The 25,286-nt window shown below is 37.2% G+C and overlaps 1 protein-coding gene across 1 annotated transcript; it reads left to right on the top strand.

Annotated features, from left to right (window-relative positions):
• The first annotated feature begins 12,916 nt into the window (after positions 1–12,916).
• LOC132544486 (uncharacterized) lies at positions 12,917–25,022 on the top strand. The gene is made up of 2 exons (XM_060208090.1): positions 12,917–13,131; positions 21,884–25,022. The coding sequence occupies exon 2, from the start codon at positions 21,891–21,893 to the stop codon at positions 24,585–24,587; it is 2,697 nt and encodes an 898-aa protein (XP_060064073.1). The 5' UTR covers positions 12,917–13,131; positions 21,884–21,890; the 3' UTR covers positions 24,588–25,022.
• The last annotated feature ends 264 nt before the right edge of the window (positions 25,023–25,286 follow it).

Raw genomic sequence — 25,286 nt, 5'->3', positions numbered from 1 at the left:
GACAGACCTCGGCACAATAACAAGGTCAACATGACAGACCTCGGCCTATAACAAGGCCAATATGACAGATTTCGGCCCAATAACAAGGCCAATATGACAGACCTCGGCCAATAACAAGGCCAATATGACAGACCTCGGCCCAATAACAAGGCCAATATGACAGACTTCTGACCAATAGCAAGGCTAATATGACAGACCTCGGTACAATAACAAGGCCAACATGACAGACCTCGGCATAATAACAAGGCCAACATGACAGACCTCGGCACAATAACAAGGCCAATATAGAATTACCCAACTAATATCATTTTTATCAATTAACTCCACACTGATTAAAATTTTTATTTGCTCATTTTTATTGAAGCCAAATAGTGTTGAGATTCTGTAAAACAGCAATAAAGTATTAACTCCTGAGAGAGGAATTGTGATTGTGGTGGACAAATGTTAACTGCAATTTATCCGCCTGTAATTGTGTCGACTTTATGAGATTTTATCAATATTGGCCGATTTTGGTCGAAATCCATACAGTGTATGTAATATAGAAAAAGTGGATTAACAAGCATTAGTATTTAGGATACTTTTAGCTTATATAACTTATCTAGACATATTTCATTTGCCTTTGAAAATGTCAATAGAATTAGGCACAATTTATTATTACCTACATGCTCAACAGGGTGCGCTGTTGATTACAAATAATTTTCGCGAAATGAGTTGCTTAACGAGTACCCGTGTCGCGAAGGGTTGGTTGGTTCATATAGCCGGTGAGCTGGCAGTTGATGTATTTGCCACAGGTTGGGCTATCTGGCATGTATAGACCTTTGTAATACGGATTTGGATGGAAGGTCTATTTAGGATTGAGAATGATGAAATATCATTTGATATTTGGCGGAAAGGTTGGGGCTTGGTCATAGCCGCAAGGATACCTTTCTTACTTTTTGATTTGTCATTGTCACCTACAATACATAGAAAATGTCATTCATTCTTGACAACTGCCCACGGTTTGAAAAGCGACTGCTCACACTTGAGAAGAAAATCCTGGGCTTGGCCTTCAACTCTGTGATACCACATGTGGTGGTATTTGAGGGGGCAACCGTTTCTTAGAATAAGAATACATACCTGTCATGGCTCGTGTATTGCAGACACCTCCATTCGTCTCAGGATGGTGGCAATATTTGGGATTTACACTGATAACACATCATTTAATAAGTGCCGGAAAAGGTATGGGCTTGACTGAAGTCGCAATGACACCTTTCTTATTTTTCCCTTTGTCATTGTGTTTTGTCACCTGCAATATATAGAATCTACCTACCTTTAATTCCATGGCTATTTCAGCCATTGTTGTCAACTACTTCCGGTTTTGAAGGTGATTTTTACCACTCGGGATAAAAAGATCCCCGGGCTTGGCTTGTACTCACGACAGGAACGATTTCCTTTTGAATTATGTTTTTAATATTCTAAAGGCCGTGGATCGGTTGAAACACATGTCAAATGGGTAATTTGATAATTGTGCCGTAATCGCGAAATCAATGCTTGTGGTTGTATACAGTACCCATGACCTTGCCCACAACCCATGACCTTGCCCATAACCCATGACCTCACCCACAACCCATGACCTTGCCCATAACCCATGACCTCACCCACAACCCATGACCTTGCCCTTAACCCATGACCTCGCCCACACAGAATGTCCCTTGATGGTATTATGTCTCGTACGTTGTAAAATTTCCATATATCCAGCACGATGCTCACTTCAAGACCAAGCCGATGATTGTTAAACACCGTACCAGGCCTTGGCCCTGACCCCAAAACATAGTCCAGGATTATGATTAATACTTTTTATCTGGGGGTCGGGTGGTGCAGTGCTAAAGCACTCGCCTTTCACCAAGCCGTCCAGGGTTCGATTCCCGGAATGGATGTGAAAAGGTATGAGGTCACATGTCCAACCACGTGGGTCATCCCCGGGTACTCCGATTTCTCACCATAGTAAGACCCATCGCGCGCTTCCATCCGTACAAGAGTGATGCGAAAAACTTGTTTCGCAATTATTTATAAAACAAATAAAGTTTATCATATCTTAAAATCTGATCATTTGAATGAATTCATTAGATTACCTATATCGGCGATTCACATTTTTCAAGGAGGTCGTTCAAACTATGAGGTGTTTTAGCTTTTACACATTATTAAGTATCCATAATAAAACATGCTGTGAATCCATATCACCAGAATTTTTGAAGGAACACAGTGCTTCCAAAAACAAATACAGCCCTTCATTGTGAACGCTAAAACCTTAAATACAAATACATCCATCTTTGTGAACAAAATAACCACACAAAAATACAGCCCTCCTTGTGAACGACAAAACCAGACAAATACATCACTCTCCTGTTAACGGCATAACACGTCAAACATCGTGAACGGCAAAAAAAAAACAAAAAACAAAAAACAAATACAACTCTCCTTATAAACAATCCAGTAACGCAATATAGCCCTACCTTGTGGACGGCTCATTCCGATACAGCCATTTCCTGTGAATGGCACAACCCAACAACAAATTTAAACAAAAACACTCCCCTACTTGTGAACGGCACACCTAACAAAGAAATCAAACCCTTGCCTGTGAACGGTAATACCTAATAAAGAAAAACAGTCCGTCCTTGTAAACAGCATGACTCGACAGAGAAACAATGTTTTCCTTTGTGAACGGCACAACCTAACAAATACATGCAGCCCTTACTGGAGAACGGCACAACCTAACAAAGAAATACAGTCCTTACTGGTGAACGGCACAACCTAACAAAGAAATACAGTCCTTGCCGGTGAACGGCACAACCTAACAAAGAAATACAGTCCTTACTGGAGAACGGCATAACCTAACAAAGAAATACAGTCCTTACTGGAGAACGGCACAACCTAACAAAGAAATACAGTCCTTACTGGAGAACGGCACAACCTAACAAAGAAATACAGTCCTTGCCGGTGAACGGCACAACCTAACAAAGAAAAACAGTCCTTACTGGAGAACGGCACAACCTAACAAAGAAATACAGTCCTTACTGGTGAACGGCACAACCTAACAAAGAAATACAGTCCTTGCCGGTGAACGGCACAACCCAACAAAGAAATACAGTCCTTACTGGAGAACGGCACAACCTAACAAAGAAATACAGTCCTTGCCGGTGAACGGCACAACCCAACAAAGAAATACAATCCTTACTGGTGAACGGCACAACCTAACAAAGAAATACAGTCCTTGCCGGTGAACGGCACAACCCAACAAAGAAATACAATCCTTACTGGTGAACGGCACAACCTAACAAAGAAATACAGTCCTTGCCGTTGAACGGCACAACCTAACAAAGAAATACAGTCCTTGCCGTTGAACGGCACAACCTAACAAAGAAATACAGTCCTTGCCGGTGAACGGCACACCTAACAAAGAAATACAGTCCTTACTGGAGAACGGCACAACCTAACAAAGAAATACAGTCCTTGCCGGTGAACGGCACAACCCAACAAAGAAATACAGTCCTTGCTGGTGAACGGCACAACCTAACAAAGAAATACAGTCCTTGCCGGTGAACGGCACAACCTAACAAAGAAATACAGTCCTTACTGGAGAACGGCACAACCCAACAAAGAAATACAGTCCTTGCCGGTGAACGGCACAACCCAACAAAGAAATACAGTCCTTACTGGTGAACGGCACAACCCAACAAAGAAATACAGTCCTTACTGGAGAACGGCACAACCCAACAAATACATACAGTCCTTACTGGTGAACGGCACAAACCAACAAAGAAATACAGTCCTTGCTTGTAAACAGCACAAAGAAATTTAACTATTAATTTCGCATGAGAAAGCTCAAAAGAGAGACAAACAAAGTTCTCTGTCGTAAATCTAACAGAGCACTGAAAGCCTAATCACAGACATCTGGCTGATCAAATTTTAGAAATGTTTTGTTAACAAACAAATCTTCTTATTTGTTCAATCGTAAATTGGTGTTTAAATATCACGAATGTCATTTTACTAGAAATGCACGACTTAGATTGCAACTGTAGAAACTGAAGCTATGCTGACGATACATTATTTCACCTTCCAATAACAGATGTTTATAAAGCTGAATGCGTTTTGATGACTGCTTTTGACGTGTCCATCAATTATTTTATCGTATTCTTAATTTGTTTTAACATAAAACTTAAGCCGGCTTGACTACCTGCCAAAGCACGCATGTTCCGGAATGGTAAGCGTTTTATCGACAAGCTTTTCATGTTGATTCTCGTGGAAGTCGTCAACATTTCATAAGGAAAAGGTTAATATGTGGAACAATGAGCGTTGGACAATGATCTAGAATCCTCCGTTTGTTAATAAGAGGGTTCTAAAATTGCTCATGATCTAAATAATGATTTTAACGCGCTACTGCACAAAATGAAAATTTGATTTTTAACAAAGCAACAGACTTACTGTGAAGCCAGCTTTTGTTAATTCAACAATGAAAAATCTTGACATTTTCACAATAAACAATTTTCCATTTCTGATTCATTATGATATTTAAGAAAACAGGAAACCACAGAAATTCATTCTGATGTCTATTTTGTTGCTATAGGGTACTGATAGAGGATTGACCATCACAAATGTCAACGAATAATGACATCCTTCTCTCTTGATTTACTTTTTCTTTTGCATATACATTTGCATTTTATTTTTGATTGGGTGTAAAAGGAAGTATGTGAATATACAAAAAATGAATAGATGATCAGAACTATTTTGACAACGTTATTTCATTGTATTAGTAAGTGAAATTAGCCAATACATTGATTTTCCCAATGAAACCAACCATGTTTGTCTCTGCTGGAAATGTATTATCCCCGGCTTCAATGTGTACTTACTTTTGCACTTCAGTAGACAAAAACCTCGTACACCGAAGTGTCCTTACGAGTCACTGTAGTGGCTAACAAACCGACCAAATGAAGACAGATCTAGTGATCAACATTGACAAATCTGTGTCAACACAACGGAAGTAAGAGAACAAGTTTAATTCCCTTCGTGTCAACACTGCCTAGATCACTAACGATCCGACAGCGGGCGACGCAGTACGCGGGAGACATCACGTGTACGTCCACGGAGTACAACACATTATTTTGGTCTTTATATGACATATGATCAAAACAATTAGCATTATTCTAGAGCATGTGTGATTGATGAGATCAAAACAAAAGTGCACAAACAAATACATAATTCAATGACTTAATATAGCTTTCAATCTTTTATTTCTCTATGCTCTCACACCTTCTTTACAGCCAGAGAAATTTCACCGGTGTTGACGACAAATTAGCAATGGCGGTTCGCATCATCCCCAACTATTTTTGATAATGTCATCGTTAGTTTCTCGTGCAGTTGTCACAAGAATTGTCGGTCTAGAAAAGAAGAGTATAATATAAATAGCTTTTCCACTACCGAAAGCTGGCCATAGAGGACAATTAAAACGATTTAATGACACCCCAGGATCCAATTATTTTGTAATAACTAACTCGGCAGCGAACAATCCATTAACACCTGAGACAACAATGCCAAGAGAGTGATCACTTTCAATACAATTTATGCAATGACACTGAACAGTTGTATATCAAGATGATATTTGAACTATGGAATACTTCTAGTTGATTGGAAAATAATCAGGAAGATTAGATTTCAGCTGTTAACAACAGATTCGGAATTTGATTATACTTCAGACGATTCTTTGCGTGAATCAGAAAAAAAGGTTACTAGGTCATTCGGTTCATTTAGATTGTTGGATTCATTTCTTGTTGTCTATAAAACAGAGCGGTATTTTACGTTTTATCCACACTGACCTGATAACTGAGGATGTGTTTTGTCCTTAACTTTTTTAAATCTGGAGTTGCATTTCTTTCTGAAAATCAATACACATTATTTTATGGCAATATTGTGTTAGGAGTATGTAGTTAAAACATCTTAACATCTGTTACATATCTCCTGTCGCCATTATAAATATTTCAACAAAATATCAACTATTTATACAATGGATTTTCATTTCAGTGAGCTCTTGGTGAACTGAAATGAAAAATTCGTGACGTGTTTTATAAATCACATATCAAATGAATACGAATTTAAGATAATTTTTATCACATGATCACTTTTTTCAAGCAAGTGTGGCAGAAAAGGGACATTCTTAATTCAAACTTGAAGTCGTGTTTAGGATTTATCTATGGTCTACATGGTCACAATACCACCACTAAAGCCTTTATCTATAGTGACTTACAATAAGCTTTATTACACACATGTAATAAGCCAAAACATGATAATACTGTTCATTACATTGTGCCAATGCTGCGCAATCGTGAAAAATCATAAAATAGTAGACACATTTGTGAAATGTATTTGTTATTACAGGAGACACTATTAAATATCCTTTATATATTCAGTGAGTAACAAGGCAATCATGTGATAAAATGTATTTGTCATTTCCATTCAATTTTATTGATTACAAACCACAGCCAAAGGCCGTAAGTCTGCGAACCGGTAAGCCTGTAAGTCTGAGTTCTTGAAAATTAAATAGAACTGTCTGGCTTTCTCGTTGCACACGTGACTCTATAAAACAGATGCAAGGCACCTATTGACTGGCATTCAAATTTTATTTTTCAAAATGGTTAAGCTGGAGCAACTTCTACCTTAATGTCAAACGTGTCGGATAACAACTTTTACAAATAAAATGCTATACCAAGAGCTCACGAGAGGATGACAATTGTTTAAAGTAGTTAAAACGACCGTGTATGACAGTGGTTTCAATTGTAGATTAAAGTCGTTATGATATTCATTCTAAACATGTAGCAATCTTATTCTAAAACTGAACTCAACAAATTGTTTAATGCATTTCTGCAGCTATTGGAAAACAGGAGCTCTGCTTCTGACACTAGTTTTAAGTTTGTTACATATAAATCATCGGGTTTAAAACTTGCACAATAGGAACATTATAACAAAAACAAACCAAGACCTTTAAGTTCTTTTTTTTATGTTGATGATATTTAATGAATGTCACTCGGACAAAATTTCGATAAAAGACATATTCCGAGAGTGTACATCTTCTAGAGTTACTATTTATCTACATTGAGAACATGAAATCAAGGACGCTACATGTCACGTGACATCAGTTGATTTTCTCAATTTTATATTTATTTTCCCTAAATGTAATTGTAAGTTTCACGTCTCTCCAAAATAACATCCTTTCGCAAGCCACGGTATAAACGTGTCTCAGATGATTCAGTGTTTGATGTATTAACTCTCTTGTCTCGCCCTGGGGCTGAGAACAGGGATACGCCCCTCATAGCAATTTTTCGATGCTATGTCAATCACAGTGATAACGAAAACGTCACAAAGAATGTTAAAAGGGTTTGAGAATGATTCACTAAATCATGTGGGACAGAGAACATTTGAGATTGGACTATTCAGTTGCCAAAATATCGTAAGGTGGCTGAATAATCTGCCCTTCGGAATGAGATCCTAAAAAGAGTTGCGAATTCTGACGGCAATCTCCACCCAGAGAAAAGTATTCTTCTCCTGACAAACAAAAGTAATGAATTAGGTTTGGTAAGATAAGAAACCCCGATAGTTCAGTCACTTTGTCTTACCTCCACGAAAGACGCTATTGTTATTCATAAACATATTCTAAATATGACTAAATCTCCTACCTCCACTACACAGGACCTACGAAGATGTTTGTTGATGACAAGTTTCGCTGTTCTCACCATTCTATTTACGTGACATGCTGTTTCCCATCTAGTTCACATCTGAGAAAACGTAAACATGATTGTACCTAGGGTTACGCAGCTTATATAACGGTTACCTATTGGAACTGCAGGTCAATATGTTTAGAAAATGTTTTTTTCATGGCATATCCTTTTTTCAACGATTTTGGGCTAGATTTTCAGTTTCGTTTACGAGTAGATAATATGTAACTATCTCTGACCTAGTTTTACTACGTCAATCGATACGTATAATTGGTATGGCGTTCTGTGTATGACTTCGTGACAGGCTTCGCACGAGGTTACTTCAGAATACTGTGTACAGTTATTACAGTTATTGGATCAACGGTAGTGGAGACAAGTATGATATTTACTTAATATTATACATAAATGGAAACTGAAAATATGTATCTAGTATAAATGTAAAATGTTCATTCTTAACACAAAATCAAACACACACAACCACTGAACTAAGTCTTAGGTATGTCATTAACATTTATGATAAAACAGTACGGTACAGAAATACCGCGGTTATCTAAACTATTTTAATGAAATTTTATGACCCCTGAAATGAGTACAAGAAGAACATGACCAGAGATTCAAAAGAGTGATTACTGTTTCGTCGACAACATCCGCTATGTTCACGATTTCGTGGTCAAATCGAAGTAAGCAATGTCAAGTTTTCAAATGAAAACAAACTATACAACAATGGTGCCACTACGGATACAAAGAGCATCAAATACGTCCAGCTCCATACGGAGCTCCGCATACGGAATAGCTTACTTCTATATGAGATGAGATGACGACATTGAAAATTCCTGTAACTTCTTGATCAACCTGCTGCATTTTACGAAATTCTGTGTTGCTTTGTGATAAGAATCCTCTCATAACATAAAAACGAAGGCACTGCAAGTTAGGCATGGCTTACGGTAGTTTATACACTGAAAAAAATCAAATGTTATTATAGATGAAATGTCTTTTGAAAGAGGTGTTGCAGATTGATAAAAGGCTCTTTGGAGTTCGTTAAATCCACATACTATTAATTCCAATTCTTGAGTAAACAGTAACACATTAAGACTGTAACGTTAATTTGATAGCACTTAAAAGTGTAGTAAGAAGCATTTATAAAGTTTAGTTTACCAACCAGACAAACTAGCAACAAAACGCATGTTGTATGGACTCGTTTCAAGTATAGAAATGATATATCATAACAAAATATTATCATCAATATGATCAGAACAATTGTAATACTAAAGCGTGATTAGGTTGTAGACCTTCTTTGAAAACACTGATTAGTGTGTTTGTAAGGTTCGTTATCGAGGAAGACATTCTTTCATGCAGGAAATGTTCTTATTTCAATTAAAGCCCCAATATACGTAACATTCACCAAAAATTTAGTGTAGAATCACACATAATTATTGAGATATTCTCTAAGATGTAGTTAAAATTAAGTTATTCAAACAATAGTTACCATGACTTTGTGCATAAAGTATTGATATATGAGCAGTTGAAACTTGCTATTTGTAAACACACCTCCATTTTAAACACTCCGCCAAAATTACGATTGTTGCTGGAAAGTTCATGTGTGTTTTTCTACTTATAGTGGAAGCACATGTCGATGTGTCTACAGTAGGTTTTTGTTTATAAACATTGTTTGCGAAATCTTGTCGTAGACTTGAGGTATTTCTGTGATAAACATTCAGTTTTTGGGAAATTATTCTGATATTTCAATACAACGCACAATTATAATGGATGTATTTGGAAAAACACAATATATGTGTCTGCCATGTTTACACACGCGGAATATGCGCATGCGCAATGTCATCGCTACGAGCGGTAATGTATGAATTATTGTGGGTCCCACATTGTTTATTTTCCGATTTTTTCAATTTTTATTTAAATTGAAAACAGTCAGTTTTATTTTCTTTAATTAAAGGAAAGTATTTGTTTTGTTACATATATTACGGGGAAAATAACACAAAGTTTGTTTTTTATAGTGATTTTTACGTATATTGGGGCTTTAATGGGAATCTCACAATATATCTTGGCTCCATGAAAAACTTTCGAAACTTTGATTAATTACATTGCCGGTGTACTTTGTGACCAGCCGGACTATAGTTATAAGGAGGGGTAATACAAGAACATGACGAAAGAGTTGTGGTTCTTAGGTCCTCTACATTCATGTAAAAACATGAAATAATACCTTTGATTCATATGACAAAATCAAACTGTATGACTAACAAAACTAATTGCGATAAAAGAATCTAGTATTGCAAATATTGAATTTTGATTTTAAATTTTACGTTGTCATAATCAGAATACATATCGATAAAAAGTTTACGTTATCTGTTTCATGTAGTTTTAATAGTTCTGAGGCAAAGTTTATAGAAATTGAATACTCCTATGTTATTGCTGTGAGAAGCTCAAAATATTACGTCATGAAACAGAAGACATTTGACATCAACAGGGTTATAAAACATTCCGATATTAGAACGACGAGACGTATGTGAGAATTCCTTCTTATTCTGAATAAAATGACAGTGGAATACCTTAGGAAAGCCTTCCTACATGTAACGTGTTGTACGGGAGATAACTCTAGAACTAGTTATTGTCTAAGTGTAGTATATCTCGGTACGATCACATGGCTGAGTCCAAGATAACCAGTCGATTACTTAGTAGTTTTCGGTCGGAGGAGGTTTAGTATTTTAATTATAAAATTTCAAAGAGTGTTGATTTTCTAATGTCATATGCAAGACACGTAACCTCAAGGAAAAGTTAGGGGGTGGGGGCAGTTTTAAAGTTTATGAACAAAAGTGTCAGCATAGCAAAATTGAATATGTAGTATACAAAAATCCCGAATTCTATCACATAGCTTGTCTTGTCACGAATGTATATTGCAATGAGTGCGCGTTAAAACACGCGTGTCAATGACAACACCACAGCAGTGTGAAAATCAATACTCACTCAGTCTTTATCATTTGTCGTCAATTTATACTCCCACTGCCTTCATTTTTTAATTAATTAAGACTTACTCGGCCTTAATCATATGTCGTTCATTAAGACTTACTCGGCCTTACTCATATGTCGTTCATTAAGACTCACTCGGCCTTAGTCATATGTCGTTGATCAAGACTTACTCGGCCTTAATCATATGTCGTTCATTAAGACTTACTCGGCCTTAATCATATGTCGTTCATCAAGACTCACTCGGCCTTAGTCATATGTCGTTCATCAAGGCTCACTCGGTCTTAGTCATATGTCGTTCATTAAGACTTACTCGGCCTTAATCATATGTCGTTAATTAAGACTTACTCTACTCGACCTGAATCATACGTCGTTGATTAAGACTTATTTGTCCTTAATCGTCAGCCGCTTTTCATTAATTCTGACATTCTTGGTCTTTATCTCTTGTCATCAATATTAACTTTTCCTATCTTTATCAATTACCATTAATAAAGACCTAATCGGCCTTTATCTCTTGTCATTAATTAGAACTTCTTCGGTTTTATTAATTGACATAAAATAAGACTCAATCGGCCTTTATCACGTGTTGATAATTAGGACTTTTATCGTCTGTCATTAATTCAGATATTCTCCGTCATCATCTATTGTCATTTAAGTTTCTTCAGCTTATATTAATTGCCATTAAATCAGACATACTCAACTTTTATCTCATGTCATTAATTAAGACTTCATTTGTCTTTATCAGTTGCGATTACTTAAGCCTCACTCAGCCTTTATATCTTGTCATTTATCAACCCCTAACCTTTATCAATTCTCGCTATGGCCCTTATTACTTATCATTAACTGCGATTTCATCGGCTTTTATCATTTTTTATGAATTCAGACTTTTCGAAGCCTGTCTGGTATATCAATTCGTAATTATTAAAGCATAATCCATATTTGTCAGAATATTGTCTTTGTTAATGCATTTTTAAGCTTTATTTTTCCTTTATTAATAAATCATTAGTTAACTGCTGAAACTTGTTAATACGAAACCATCATACTAAGGGGATGTTAACAGAAATATATCTCGATATACAAGGCACCGTTAGAAACAGCATTACCTGTAATAGAGAGATAACATGCTCCCAGATTTAAGTATCGACGAAGATAACATATTATGCGGAAGTGAAATTTTCCAAAGTAATTCTTCCTGCAAAACGTGACATATCCATGACAACGTGTCACAGCGAAGTGACTTGGTTGGAACCAGAACATGGTTCAAGTAATACGTGAAAGGGCTTATCATCAATGAAATAGCTCAGGGCCTTTTTCTCAATAGAATATGGAGCCAAACATGGGTCTTTTCCCAATGAAAAAGCCTTTATTTCCCCAATATTCCCAGAGGCCTTGTAGTATAAACTGGATAGTTCTATATACATGTATGTATAAAGTTGATGGAACTCTGTAAAGAATGTTATTGTGTTCGTTATTTTCCCGATTTGAAATTTTGTCACACTTTCTTCCTCGTGGGAAAAGAAAATAATCTTGTACAGACTGATTCTATCGTGAAATGGAAATAATTGGTATTTATTATTAGAAAACCGTATCACTTCAAAGATTTAAAGATTTGTGTTCAAACATGTGCGCATGTTGTGAAAATTTATCTTGACCATCATGTGTGATTTTGAGTGAAAACGTTTTGAAGTCGCTGACAGCACACTTATCCATGACTCGCATACAGTTATCGTGTTTCTCGTCTTTCACGACTGTAACGACCGTCCTGGTAGTTTTCACACAGGTATATATATATATAGCTTTAGGTAAATGTCTAATACTTAAGTCATTAAGAACGTCTGTGACCTTGATCTTTGAAGGTCACAGTGTATGACGTCCGTGACATCAACTGCAACTGCACTTGTCTTTCAAATGTCCGTTAGTGCTTTAGAAACATATTGTGGTATAATGCACCTGGTCATCGCACCGTCAAGTAAAGCTAGCGTTCTAACCTTTGCTGTATTAGTATTAGCCGACCTCGGGACTACGAAACAGTGTAAGCGGGGCTTTCTGTCTTAGCACGCCCAAGCTCCACTACACACAGATCGAGAAGTACCAGAAAGCCAGCTGGGTTCAATTTGAAAGGGAGCCAACCATGTGCTGTACACGGCAGACAGGTTCCATTCGCGAGCAGACGATATCAATTTTGGGCCTGTGTATTCCCCGACCAAGCACTGCTACACAGTAGCTACTTACGACCGAACGCGCATGCTGGCTAGCGAGCTGACGGACTGATAGGCTTGTCACACACACGTACACAAACAAAAGTTTGGGAAAGTTGCAAAGTTTGCCGGAGCCGACCAAACTATGTGCTGTGTCCGTATGATGTTATTGTGGTTAGGCTACAGCGCTAAGGAGTGATAGAAAGTTGTCGGTAAGTTTTCAAAGTTTATCAATGAATTGTCTACGTAAGCACAAGTCTGACTAGGGACATCATGCTTGAGTGGTCGGTTGAAGGCTCTGAAAGCGTTAAGGCAAGTTTGGTACGTTACATATTAAAAGTTAAAGTACATTTGCTTCTCCGATTATTTAACAACTTTAAAGAGCTAAATTTAATACTGAAACTTGTCTGACTGTGCTTGCATTAGATAGGGTTGTCTGTGTACAAAGTTTATATGTAGCGGTGGACTTGGCCTAGATTATATAGCCGGCTCTCACTACATAAAGCCTAGCCAAGCTAGTTGTACGTATATCGTGCACCTACACACATACATACACCCTAGCTAGGCTGGCTTTTCTGACCCGCGCTACACATTAAGCGGCTTACATCTATATTTAGCCTGCAATTTTAACTAACACTGCGGGCCGTAACTTGCTTGGTACTAAATGATAATTTTCGTCTTGTGAAAGTCGACTACAAATGATAAATCAAATTCTGATACCTTGGCTTATTGGCTTATGTAAGTATGTAGGGCGTCAGTGTTGCAGTCGGTCGCAATGAATTATTTATACAAAATTTACAGATAATATGACGCCTGATTACTCTACTTAACTCTTAAATATCTTTTTTTTTTCTATCGTAAGATAACTTAACAAAACTTTCTATTGTTTATCACAGTGGCTGCCATGTTTATTCAGGAAACAATAACAAAGATCATTAAAAGCGGTTGTTTTATTATTATTTATTATATTTTGTGGGTACAGAATATTAAGGAGAGATACAGCTGAATCGACATAGGTACGATCATATCAACTGACAAAAAATAATAATAAATTGTATTTCGGAAGGCCTTTTAAGGAAACTACAGTACTGACACATCAGAAAGGGTCCTGGTAGGAATCGGGCTCTAAACCCAAGCTTAACTGATAACAAATTATTGGAATTACTGCTGCAACACTCCCGATATAAAGTAACTTTATTCTGAAGACCTGTCATGACAACTTAAGATGCCTGTTTCATGGCATCAGAGCTGTAAGACCTATGTATGATTGACGGCCCCAACCTTATGATTGTGTTATGGTCTTTTATATCCTGTCGAATTGCTACTCTTGGTTTAGTTTCGATCAGAGTTGAATCATTACATTTAGACCAGTTTTATAGGCTATGATATATAAGGCTGACATTGACATCTGTGTAACCTTCACTTTTTTATGCTAAGAGCATTTTCAATGCTCTTCAGCATGTTGCTGTCGCCCCTGGCCCTGAGTATCAGTACTTCGTTTTCATTGGTTCATAAATCGAAAGTTTACTCCTACTCCATCTGCCGGACATTACCGTAATCATTGGATTATCGCCCCTACAAGTTGCTGATCCTAGTCATTAAATGAAACAACCTTATCGACATTTTCTTCATTACTTGTACATCAAGAAAACGTTTTGTGTTGTGTATTAATGATAATCAGACATCGAAATTTGTAAATACAGTGATGAAGACTCGCGTTTTATGGTGGTAAATTTTGCGAGGCGATGCCAATATGGCGGCTTAACTTTCTTTCCCGCGCGATGCATTGTGGGTGTCATATATCTTTCTTTTTTTTCTTTTTCGAAAATTTTCATCCCGTTTAATACTGTTGAAAACTTTTGAAAATACTGAAATATGTAGTCGAAAATAAGAATGAAACTAAAATAAGAATGATTTAGAGTAGCATAAAATTTTGACGGAATTGCTGCTGGACCCTGAAAGAAGACGGTGGCAGAAAGAAGATGGCGGGTATTTGATGCAAGTAAGTATCACTATATATATATATATATAAGCTGAATTTAAAGTCAATACTTAAACTGAACTAGCAATTGCATTTTTTGCAAAATACTCATTTGAAATGAGCTATCGCATGTATTGAATTTATGCTCGACGGCGACGCGCAAGCTGGGCACTGCCGCCATGGCACTTTTTTCAAAATATTTTCAAGACTTTTCCTTTGAAGCAGTATGCATTTGAAAAATGTTATGTAAGCATTTGTTGCTTCCGTAAGGTATTTCAGTGTTTTGAAATAAATTTAATTTTGAATGATCGTGAGTGACCCAACAGATCGGAAATTAAACAGAAAAAAAAACTTATCCGTAATATTGTACTGTACTACTTACGCTACCGTGAATAAATCTAGGAATCTATCTGTGTAATATATCGATTTTACTTTAAAATATCGGTCACTGTCCGTGCTATTGTAGATCTAGCTCTTTCAAATTTCTGATCGGAGATAATTTATAAGTACCCCAAGTCCAGGGTATGAAATCGTACCGGAACTCTACGGCTATGCCAATTGAAGTTTATATATATAGTTTTAGCTTAAATTTAGTTTTTGTCTTTCTGACATGATGTCTCGTTGATTCTGTTGAAGAGTGATGCATGTGAACGATTACAATATGAAGATTGGGAATAATGAAGATGTCAATTAACATCTGAATCCCGGAAAGTGTTTTAATGAAGATTAGGATAAACCTAGCAAAGTGTTAGGTCCCATTGGTACAATTCTTATTATGCCTGAACTTTTAATATATGTACTGTATTTGTTCATCTCAGAAATTTCAGTATTATGTCAACTGCGTCAACTTTCAGTTCAACACTTGATTCATCAATTTTACACAGCCCTAGGCTCAATATTTGTCATTAATTGTCGACTGTTTATAAGCATTTTAGAGTTTTGTTTCCATGGTGAATGGAATGAAATGGGATAAATAGTCTAACCAATACCCCTCATGAGCTTATTAAGACATTGCAGTATTATCACATTGGGCCTTATTAAAAGTCAAATTGAAACTTTAAGAAACTCAAGTGACCGGAAGTACAACAATAAGATGTTGATAATCAATGAAATTGATTAATTGAGAGGACATTGTCTGTACAGATAACCAGGCTTTGTAGTGGTTTGTTCAGAACTGTAGTTCTGGTTAAGTAACCATTAATTATGTCCTTTCAGCTATAATGACGTACATTTTTGAAATACCTCTACTGTAGCTAAATGTGGCATTTGTAATAGACATAGCCAAAGTTAATTTTGTGATAGATGTAGCCAAAGTTAATTTTAGGATCAGTTAGGACAGCTACTGTTTGTAACAGGCATGGGTTCAATTACATGATGATGTAATTAATTAAATTACAATTACATTATGAAAATGGCATTGCCATTACAGGTATTTTCAAAATAATTCAATAACCATTACATGACAGTCCAATGTAATTAATTAAATTATACATTACTTTTCAAGTCAAAATGATTTTTTTTTTTTGAAATACAAATGTCAAAATAAATTATCATACTGCACAGATTTATCACACAAATTTAATTTTATGATTCAATCTCTGTATGACCATGGTCAAGATATTATCATTTTGCTAGCTGTCCATCGCTTAATAATTTGACAGTCCTGAACGTCAAAGTAATTAATTACAGTATATTTAATATAGACTCCTATTGGGAAGACTATAAGCTTATACAGAAGTGTGTATTTTTTGCACATAATCATAGCAATAATGAAATATAGTTATTTATTTCCCTTACTCTCTTTCAGCAAGTGAATGTCCCTGAAGAAATGAAATCTGGAATGGTAGAAGGTATCTCTATTGACTCTTCTAAGTTGGAATTGGCCATGGTGACCAACAATGGATTTGAGGACCTTATGGTGGAGAAAAACATCCTTCTTTCCGGCCTCCAATTAGATGTTGAAGATGATTAATCACTTGAGGAGATGCTAACAACCATGTTGCCTTTTAATGTCACAGTACTCTCTAAAGGCGGAAATATATTTACCATCACAAAAGAAGAATCAACAAATGGCGGAAACTAAAAAAATGTGGAAAAGATCATTGTATACTGCATTTGTAGTAAATTTGTATACAATCTTCAATTTACTTGAGTAGAAAGATTCACTAGTTATACCAAGTTTGTGTAGAAAGGATCACTGTATACTGAGTTTGTAGTGTACATAGAAAGGTTTACTTATTTGTTTTTTTTTTCTGAGTTTAGTGTATACGATATATAAAAAAAACTTTTTGTAGGAAAGATCACCGCATACTGAGTTTGTTGTTTACAAATGTGTAGAAAAGATCGCTGTATACAGAGTTTATAGTTTACAATTGTCTAGAAAAATCACTGTATACTGAACATAATACGACTTCTGTTTAAAACCTTCATTTAAACTTAGGCATGTATTTTTTTATGTATCTTAAAAGTCTACCTACAGCAATTTTGTGTATGCAATCTTGTACTAGGATACTGACATGACAAGATTACATTGCTGATCAAAGAATGGAAAGAATACTGTATCTAAAAACTGAATAAAACAAGATATAAGCATCTGTATCATGTTTTTTTATTATTATTATTATTTTTCCATAATGTCTGTCCACATGGAATTTGTAAGCACTCTTGTGCGTTCTTATACCACCAAAAGGGTGGGTAAACTGGAATCAGGTTGTCTATCCGTCCATCCATCTGTTTGTCTGTCTGTAGACACATCTTGTCTGGACAACTCCAATGAAACTTTTCAGTAATATTCGGGACAATGTGTAGATGTGCATGCACCATTTTCCCTCGAAATATTCATTGCCATGGCAACTGGTCAATATAGACGGGTTTTGCTCGTCGGTCAACTTCTAAACCTGTGGACCAATTTCAACAAAACTTTGCAGGAATGTAGGGGAACGTGCACATGCCGCTGTGTTTCAGAGGATGTTTCTGTGCAAAAGGTCACCATGGGGAGATAGCTAAGGCTGTGGGTGTTGGGGGGTATTAGTTATCATTTGGATTACAGTTTCAGTTATCCCTGGGCAATGTGCAGAGGATATAGTAATGATTTTGAGGATTGAATGTAGAGGTCACAGTACTTGCATAAGTACTATATGATTACCTTGTAAACGCATTGAGACTAAGACAGTATACCTTAATCAAATTTGGAACATGTATCCCTTATGGGAAGTCGGTTTCTTTAGAACTTCAGGGTCAGATGTCGAAGATCAAGGTCACAGTCAAAAAACGGATAGATGCATGGGGGTGTTCTTTGCATTACCCTCATTTTTCTATCAAATTTCACAACCTAAAAGATATTCACATCTTGCAAATTTCAAGGTTCAAGGTCACTGTTAGTATGTAAAAATTATAATACAAGAGGAATAAAATATCTTGCGACAAGTTTTAGAGAACAAAGAATATATAAACATGTCAACAGAATTGTAGAACCAGTAAAACAAGTGTAAAATTGAAACAAAGGCAATATCTACTCGAAGATTCCCTGAAAAAGTACAAGGAGAATAAGACCAGGTGTTCCGAAAGAACAGGCATCTTTTATTTTAAGATATGGTGACATATCATGTTTGTTTTAGAAAATTGGCACTCTTATGCAGTCATTTACAGAAAATCTGGAAAATGAAGCTGCCCAATATTTGTATGTAGCATGTTATTTGCATGATGGTCTAACTAATGGTCTTAAACCAATAAGATACGCAGTCTTTAAAGTGATAATATGGTGTCCAAGATCAACATTTCCTACAATGTATCCAAAGAAATGGACAACTTCCCTATCATTGCATCTTGGAGCCTACTTGGGACATGTATTACATAAGTAATACTACTATGCTTGTTATTTCTGATATCTGCTGGTCATTTTATGGGCTGTAATGATTTACTGCTTGCATATAGTTGGTTTCAGTATATAGCAAGCTAATAACAAAGAATTTGTTTTTTTAATGGTCTTAGCATACCAGTACTTTCAGTACTTTGATTTTCTTTATGGTTCATAATGTCAACACAGAGTAGTTACCCTTGAAATATCATAGATTTCACCTTGACCTTTAGTCCAGTGAAATTCACATAACTTTTTTTCAAGATGATAAAAGATGTATTTACCATGTAGTTACGACATAGGTTAGATGATTTTGAGTTTAAGCCATTGTATTTGTGAACTTTGTAAATATTTCCATGTAAATAAAAAATGTAAAAGTTTGACCTTGACATTTGACCTGATGATCTTGTCTGTAGTCGGGCGACTTAACATTTGATTTCAGTCAATTTGCTTCATAATACTATGAAAGAATATTTACTGGTGATATATTCATATGTCTTTTACCTGTATGTTCCCAGATCTGATTGATAAAAACATTATCCTTTTGCACATCGGCATAACACAGTCTATCAGCATGTGGCATTTCAGAAAGTTTGGCCTTCTGCTATGACCTTTCATCATGTATTTTTGACAAATTCCGGGATCTTTTTTGTAACAACAACAATGCCCTCGACCTGAGGGACTTTTTTAAAATCCGTAACGCGCAGTACAGTATATCATAACGTAAACTTAGCGTTTGGTCTTCTGTATTATGAGGAAAAATTTGATAGACGGACAGAAGGATGGATACCGTGATTTCTATAAACATGTAGATCATCCGCATTTTCCTTCATATCTTTACCAAGTACGTAACAATCCTCATAAAGGATTTTATCCGCCACAAAACCACATGTATAAGCAAGTGGCGTCGATATTTGTCCAGTCGGTGTAGTGTTATAAAGTATCTATGTATAGATGACCTTGATCTACATTCAGTGTCACAGGGAACAAATATGTGAAGACAGGTAATAATCTACTCGAATTTCAGGAAACCAAGGTCTAGTTATTAGACCTGCGGTTACATGGATTGAGGAGATATAAAATTTCATTTAAATGACCTTGATCTTAGTTCAAGGTCTCATGGGCACAATGCGTTACGAGCATGGATTTCCCTAAAGGTTATACAAATAATGACCTTGACCTCCTTTCAATGCCAAAAAGACCATTTGTACTAATTTCAGGCCAACAAGTACCCGGAATACAGTGCAATAAGGTTTTAAATATTTATGTGAACTCTAATTCCATGGCTACTGGGGTCAATTGTGTTATGACCATTTAGAAATCTTTTTTGGCGGGATGAAGGAGACACGGGAACCTGTTAGTAATCAAAGATATCATGTGTCTTAATGTAAATGACCTTGACCTATTTTCAAGGTCATAGAGGCAATGTATTTCAGATATATTTAAAAATCTTTGGTTCCAGAAGGCAAAGTGTACTGCTCTTTCGGAAAATGGTAGTATTGACGGAGCCTTTTTGATTGTTTAAATATAAATAACCATTGGCTTTAAATATCACAGGGTTCAGTAACGTTGAACACTGTAAGAAGCTTCTCTGGCTACACGTGACTCTAGAGTCATCATATTTTCAAGTAGGTAACTGGAATGTAATGCTTTAATGTATTCAGTTATTGACTTCCATTCAGTGTGACAGAAAATAAGTGTATTTAAAAAGTTGTGTCGTAACAGAAAATAAGTATATTTAAAAAGTTGTGTTGTGACGGAAAATAAGTATATTTAAAAAGTTGTGTTGTGACAGAAAATAAGTATATTTAAAAAGTTGTGTGTGACAGAAAATAAGTATATTTAAAAAGTTGTGTTGTGACAGAAAATAAGTATATTTAAAAAGTTGTGTTGTGACAGAAAATAAGTATATTTAAAAAGTTGTGTATCTACTCAAGTTCAAAAATACACCTAGTTCTGATATTTAGCCAGTATGCATACCTTGTATTATGTCAACAATCAGAACTTCAAGAATTGGTTATATTGAACACCAGCAGTGTAAATAGTTGTCAATTTACGTTGGCACTTGAACACGGGTGATTGAATGCGTGATATTAGAACACTTTTTACTGGAACAATTTGCCCTTATTGTTTGTACATGTAGCGATACAGATCCTTCGGGCCTCTTGTTTATGTTTCAGCAGAGAACAAAGAAATATAGAAAAATCATGAACAGGAGACTCGGATCGATCTTGGCGCACAGCATCTTATTGTCTTTTATGCGACTGTTATAAATTTGCACTTTTCTCATCTTTCTTCTTCTTTTCCCGCAAAATCGGATATGCACTAGTGGGGACAGGAACATTCATATAAATTTTGAAAAAGATTCATCCATGACTTTTCAAGATATGGTAATAACAACTGTCGTAATCCAACATGGCCGTCTGTTGGCCATTTTGGTGTTCAGTCCAATGTTGGACAGTGTATGACTACTCTTTTTGTGGCACGCGGCCTGCATATGAAATTATCAGAACCACAGATAGAATGATAACAGTTTCCAACTCTCATTGACTACCTGTCGACCATTTGCTCATGCATGAAACATGCTTAACATGGGACTGAGGGAAACCTACCTAATATATTTAGGTTAGATCCACCCATTCTAAAGAAATAGCGATAAAAAAACGTCAACTTTGAACATTCATTATTTCTTTTGCTCAGTCACAGAGTCTACCTGCGAAATCTAAGAAAAACCCATACCATACATCTCTCTAGAGATAACAATAAGAATTGCAAAGGACTGACGGACGGACCACGGTGGTGGACGAGAAATTGTTGTCTGTCTGGTGTTTTTTAAACATAGATACGTAAAGGTGTTATTCCCCATCAATACTACACTGTTAAGACCTTATCTCTACATGTATTATCCAAGCTCATAAACATGTCGTAGTTCTCTCAATTTTTGATCTAGCGATCTATTTCACCATAAACATTTCTACATATATGTGGTTTCATCACAAGTATTGATAATTAAGACGCCATTTCTTGATTGTTTTTCTAGCTTTAAACATGTTTTATGTGAGTCTGTAATCTCGACTTAAAGTGATGTCGTAGTCATTTGTTGATATATTGTTTTGTGCATTTTCAGTGGGAAGATGGACGACGGTAGAACAAGATTCAAACAGGAGCCAGTAAGTCCCGGGAGTCGTCACGGACACGATCTTATGGCCATGCAACAGACTTATCATCAAGGAGAGGTTTTGTCTCGGACCAGCACCCAAGGCGCCCTCGATATGTCGCAGGGAGGGCGCACGGCAACAATAGCCGCCGGAATGCCATACATTTCTGATACAATGACGTCATATGCAATGACAGCTCACGATGTCACACCGGCCTACGTCATGCAGGACCGTAACCTTATGTTGGGGATGTATGGATATGCTCCAGTGATAGGTGAAAACAAAGGGTCTGGTCACGTAGACCTGCTGGCTAATAGCATAGACAGTGCTGAGGTGAACGGCGACGGGGCGGGGACTCCGGAGAGTGTTCAACCAAAGCTTCGTAATACAGCCTTACCAGGAATGGGCAAACGATCGCACCTTCCTAAACGGTACAAATGCGCGATGTGTGCCTACCGCACCAGATACAAGTCCGATTTGAACCGTCATGTAAGGAAGCACGCCGTAGCAACGTTCAACTGCGAAATATGTAATATGCCATTTAAAACAATTGGAAACGTGGAATTCCACAAACGCAAGGAGCACGCGGATTTGATTGTGTCGTCAGCTACAACAATATCCGGGTCAGGAAAAGATCAGCCTCCAAAACATAGTTGTAAGCATTGTGACTATAGCACATCATACAGTTCCGATCTGACTCGCCATGTCCGAAAACACTTGTCGTCCAAGTTTCATTGCAACATGTGTAATCGACCTTTCATGACCTTCTCAAGTCTGGCGACACACAAACGTACAGCACACAACAACGGCGATCACGACATTGAAGTCCTTGGAAGTGAAGGTGAATGTGTGATTGCTGAGGAGGTTGGACCGGAGGGAGCCGGTGGAGATATAGACGAGGATGGCGCTAAGGGTGAAGAAATGGACATGACAGTTACTGGTTCGCAAGCTATCGGTGATGCTGGAGACAGACTCGAGGACGTGACGAGGCAACAGGTCAGTGTTGACAGTAATGAGAACGGTAAGAAGATAGAAGAGGACGAAAACAGAAATATCGCAAACATGAATCCACAACTCGAGGAAAAACCTGATACTGATATAGGTCAGTTGCCATCAACAAAGACAACCAACTCACCAGACAGCGTGCCTAGTACAAAGTATACCTGCGAACACTGTGATAAATCCTTTGGTCGAAAACTAGTTTTGGAGTATCATCTTAAAAATATTCACAAGATAGGAAAGTCTGGGCAGGAAGACACCGACGTATTTGTCGAATACCCTGATGACGATTATGACCTTGCACTAGACATGTCTATTCAAGAGTTGGAGAATTCTACGTCTGATGGTCTAGCTGAACGCACGCTTGATTCTAATGGTAAACTACGTCACCAGTGTCACTTGTGTGCCTATGCCACCAACTACAAAAGTACATTCGATCGGCACGTGCGCAAGCACGACCTCGAATGCCATATATGTGACGTCTGCCGAATGCCATTCATTACCTTTGGACATCTTCAGCGCCACATCCGTGACAATCATCCTGAACACACCCAAGCAAGCTCTCGCAAGGAGACTGCGGAAGGACACCATGATCACATGCAAATGAACGCCAGAAAAGAGTCTGCGGATGGGCGATCTATCGTGTACAACTTCCCACCAAGCGACGTGCACCACCGTGGCACTAACCCTCCGTCCCCCTCCTGCTATAAGATGGAGGGTCCAGCTTTGTCACAGGGTAACTTCCAGGGGATGTCGGTGAACAAATCCTTAACGTTATCACCAGGGAAGAGTCAACAGGGCCATAGTGATGGGACAAAGGCCAGCTGGACCAGTCTGCGACGTGTGTCAAATGTTGAGGATGGAGTGATGACTAGCCCACCTACCTGCGGACGTTACGCCAAGCTAGTGTCCGACTATGACAGTTTTGCTGAACAGCCTTTTGCTTGTGCATTGTGCTTTTATAGAACAGGTGACATTTCAAGCCTTGTCGATCACGCGGAGAATCACCTGACCGGATGCAGCATGACGCCAGTGCCGGACACTTGTAAGTTTAGAGTGGGTGCTTCGATGTCGCGCGGTACAACCGACCCGAACCGTTCACTGAGATGTCCGAGTTTACCATCATACAGTATATATACTCCACTTTCCACAAATGGCCATGGTCATGGGGACAGGTCGGTCACGCCTAATGACATTTCACGATCGCACGTTATGGTTGCTGATCATACACGTGCCTTTGTATCAAAGAATCATAATTCAAACCACAGGCCGATTTCTCAAAACCAATATTTACCAAACAATTCAATTCAGAGCCATGAAAATCAAGAAAAGAAACAAGTAATTTCTTGTGAACAACAGTCATCGATGATGGTACAACAGCCATCAAGTCTTGACGATACCACTTTGAGAGTTAACGACATCCAGAAAAGAAATGACCGCATGATTCCAACATTTTCCGTCCACTACAGAAAGGACAAGACTAACAAAGTGCGGCCGTACCTGTGTCTGTTGTGCCGTAAACGTTTCCGTCATCTAATGTTACTAAAACAGCATTTCAAAGTGGCTCACAGCGAGTCACAGGTAGGAAATCCACGATATTATAACTGTCGTATGTGTAAGGAGGTATTCGACAATCCCATGTTATTACAGGAACACCACGACATTAATCACTAGGCATAGAGACACCAAGACATCACTTACTAATGGTAGACACCAAATGAAAGGACTCTTTAGGGATATTTTAGATATTTACTCATTCTATCCTGATGATACGTTTCTGATGTGTAACTTTCCACGTCCTAGACGGGATATTATGTATGTTACAATGGTAACAAGGCTGATTTTAGAAATTAATTGATCTAGTGCTTTGTCAGCTGTATATTCAGTGCCTTGTATTAAGTCAGTTGTAAATAACATATGGATAAAGTTATATTTACAATCCATTTATTAAGTGCCTTGTATCCAGTCAGTATTAGATAGTATTTGGATAACATTATATTTACAATCCATTTTTTTCAGTGCCTTGTATGAAGTCTGCAATATACAATCCATTTATTCAGCACCTTGTAATGAGTTTGCTGCATAAAACAAATTAAAATTTACAATCCATTTTTTCAGTGTTTTGTATCGTCAGCTGTATATAACGCATGGATGTAATTATATAAACCAGAAGGGCCAGGATGTTATCTGACCATTGTGTTTCATCCATCGTTCGCCGAGCGTAAACTTTTCACAATTTAAATTTCTCAGGTTATACCTTTGGAAATGAAACTTGCTTGAAATGATCCCATGATTCCAATTCCTGACCAAGAGTTAATTTCGGGTTGTGAAAAACATACATTTTAAATCTCAAGTTCCACTAGTGTCATTGAA

The sequence above is a fragment of the Ylistrum balloti genome, unplaced genomic scaffold (genome assembly GCF_031769215.1).
Source record: "Ylistrum balloti isolate Yb309-2 unplaced genomic scaffold, AGI_CSIRO_Ybal_v1 Utg369800, whole genome shotgun sequence".
Classification (NCBI taxonomy): Eukaryota; Metazoa; Mollusca; class Bivalvia; order Pectinida; family Pectinidae; genus Ylistrum; species Ylistrum balloti.
The sequence above is the reverse complement of the archived record's forward strand: the minus strand, read 5'-3'. Positions and strand labels throughout refer to the sequence as shown.

Coding starts and splice junctions, on each gene's coding strand:
- LOC132544486 (XM_060208090.1), top strand. CDS start 21,891: ATGGACGACGGTAGAACAAGATTCAAACAGGAGCCAGTAAGTCCCGGG.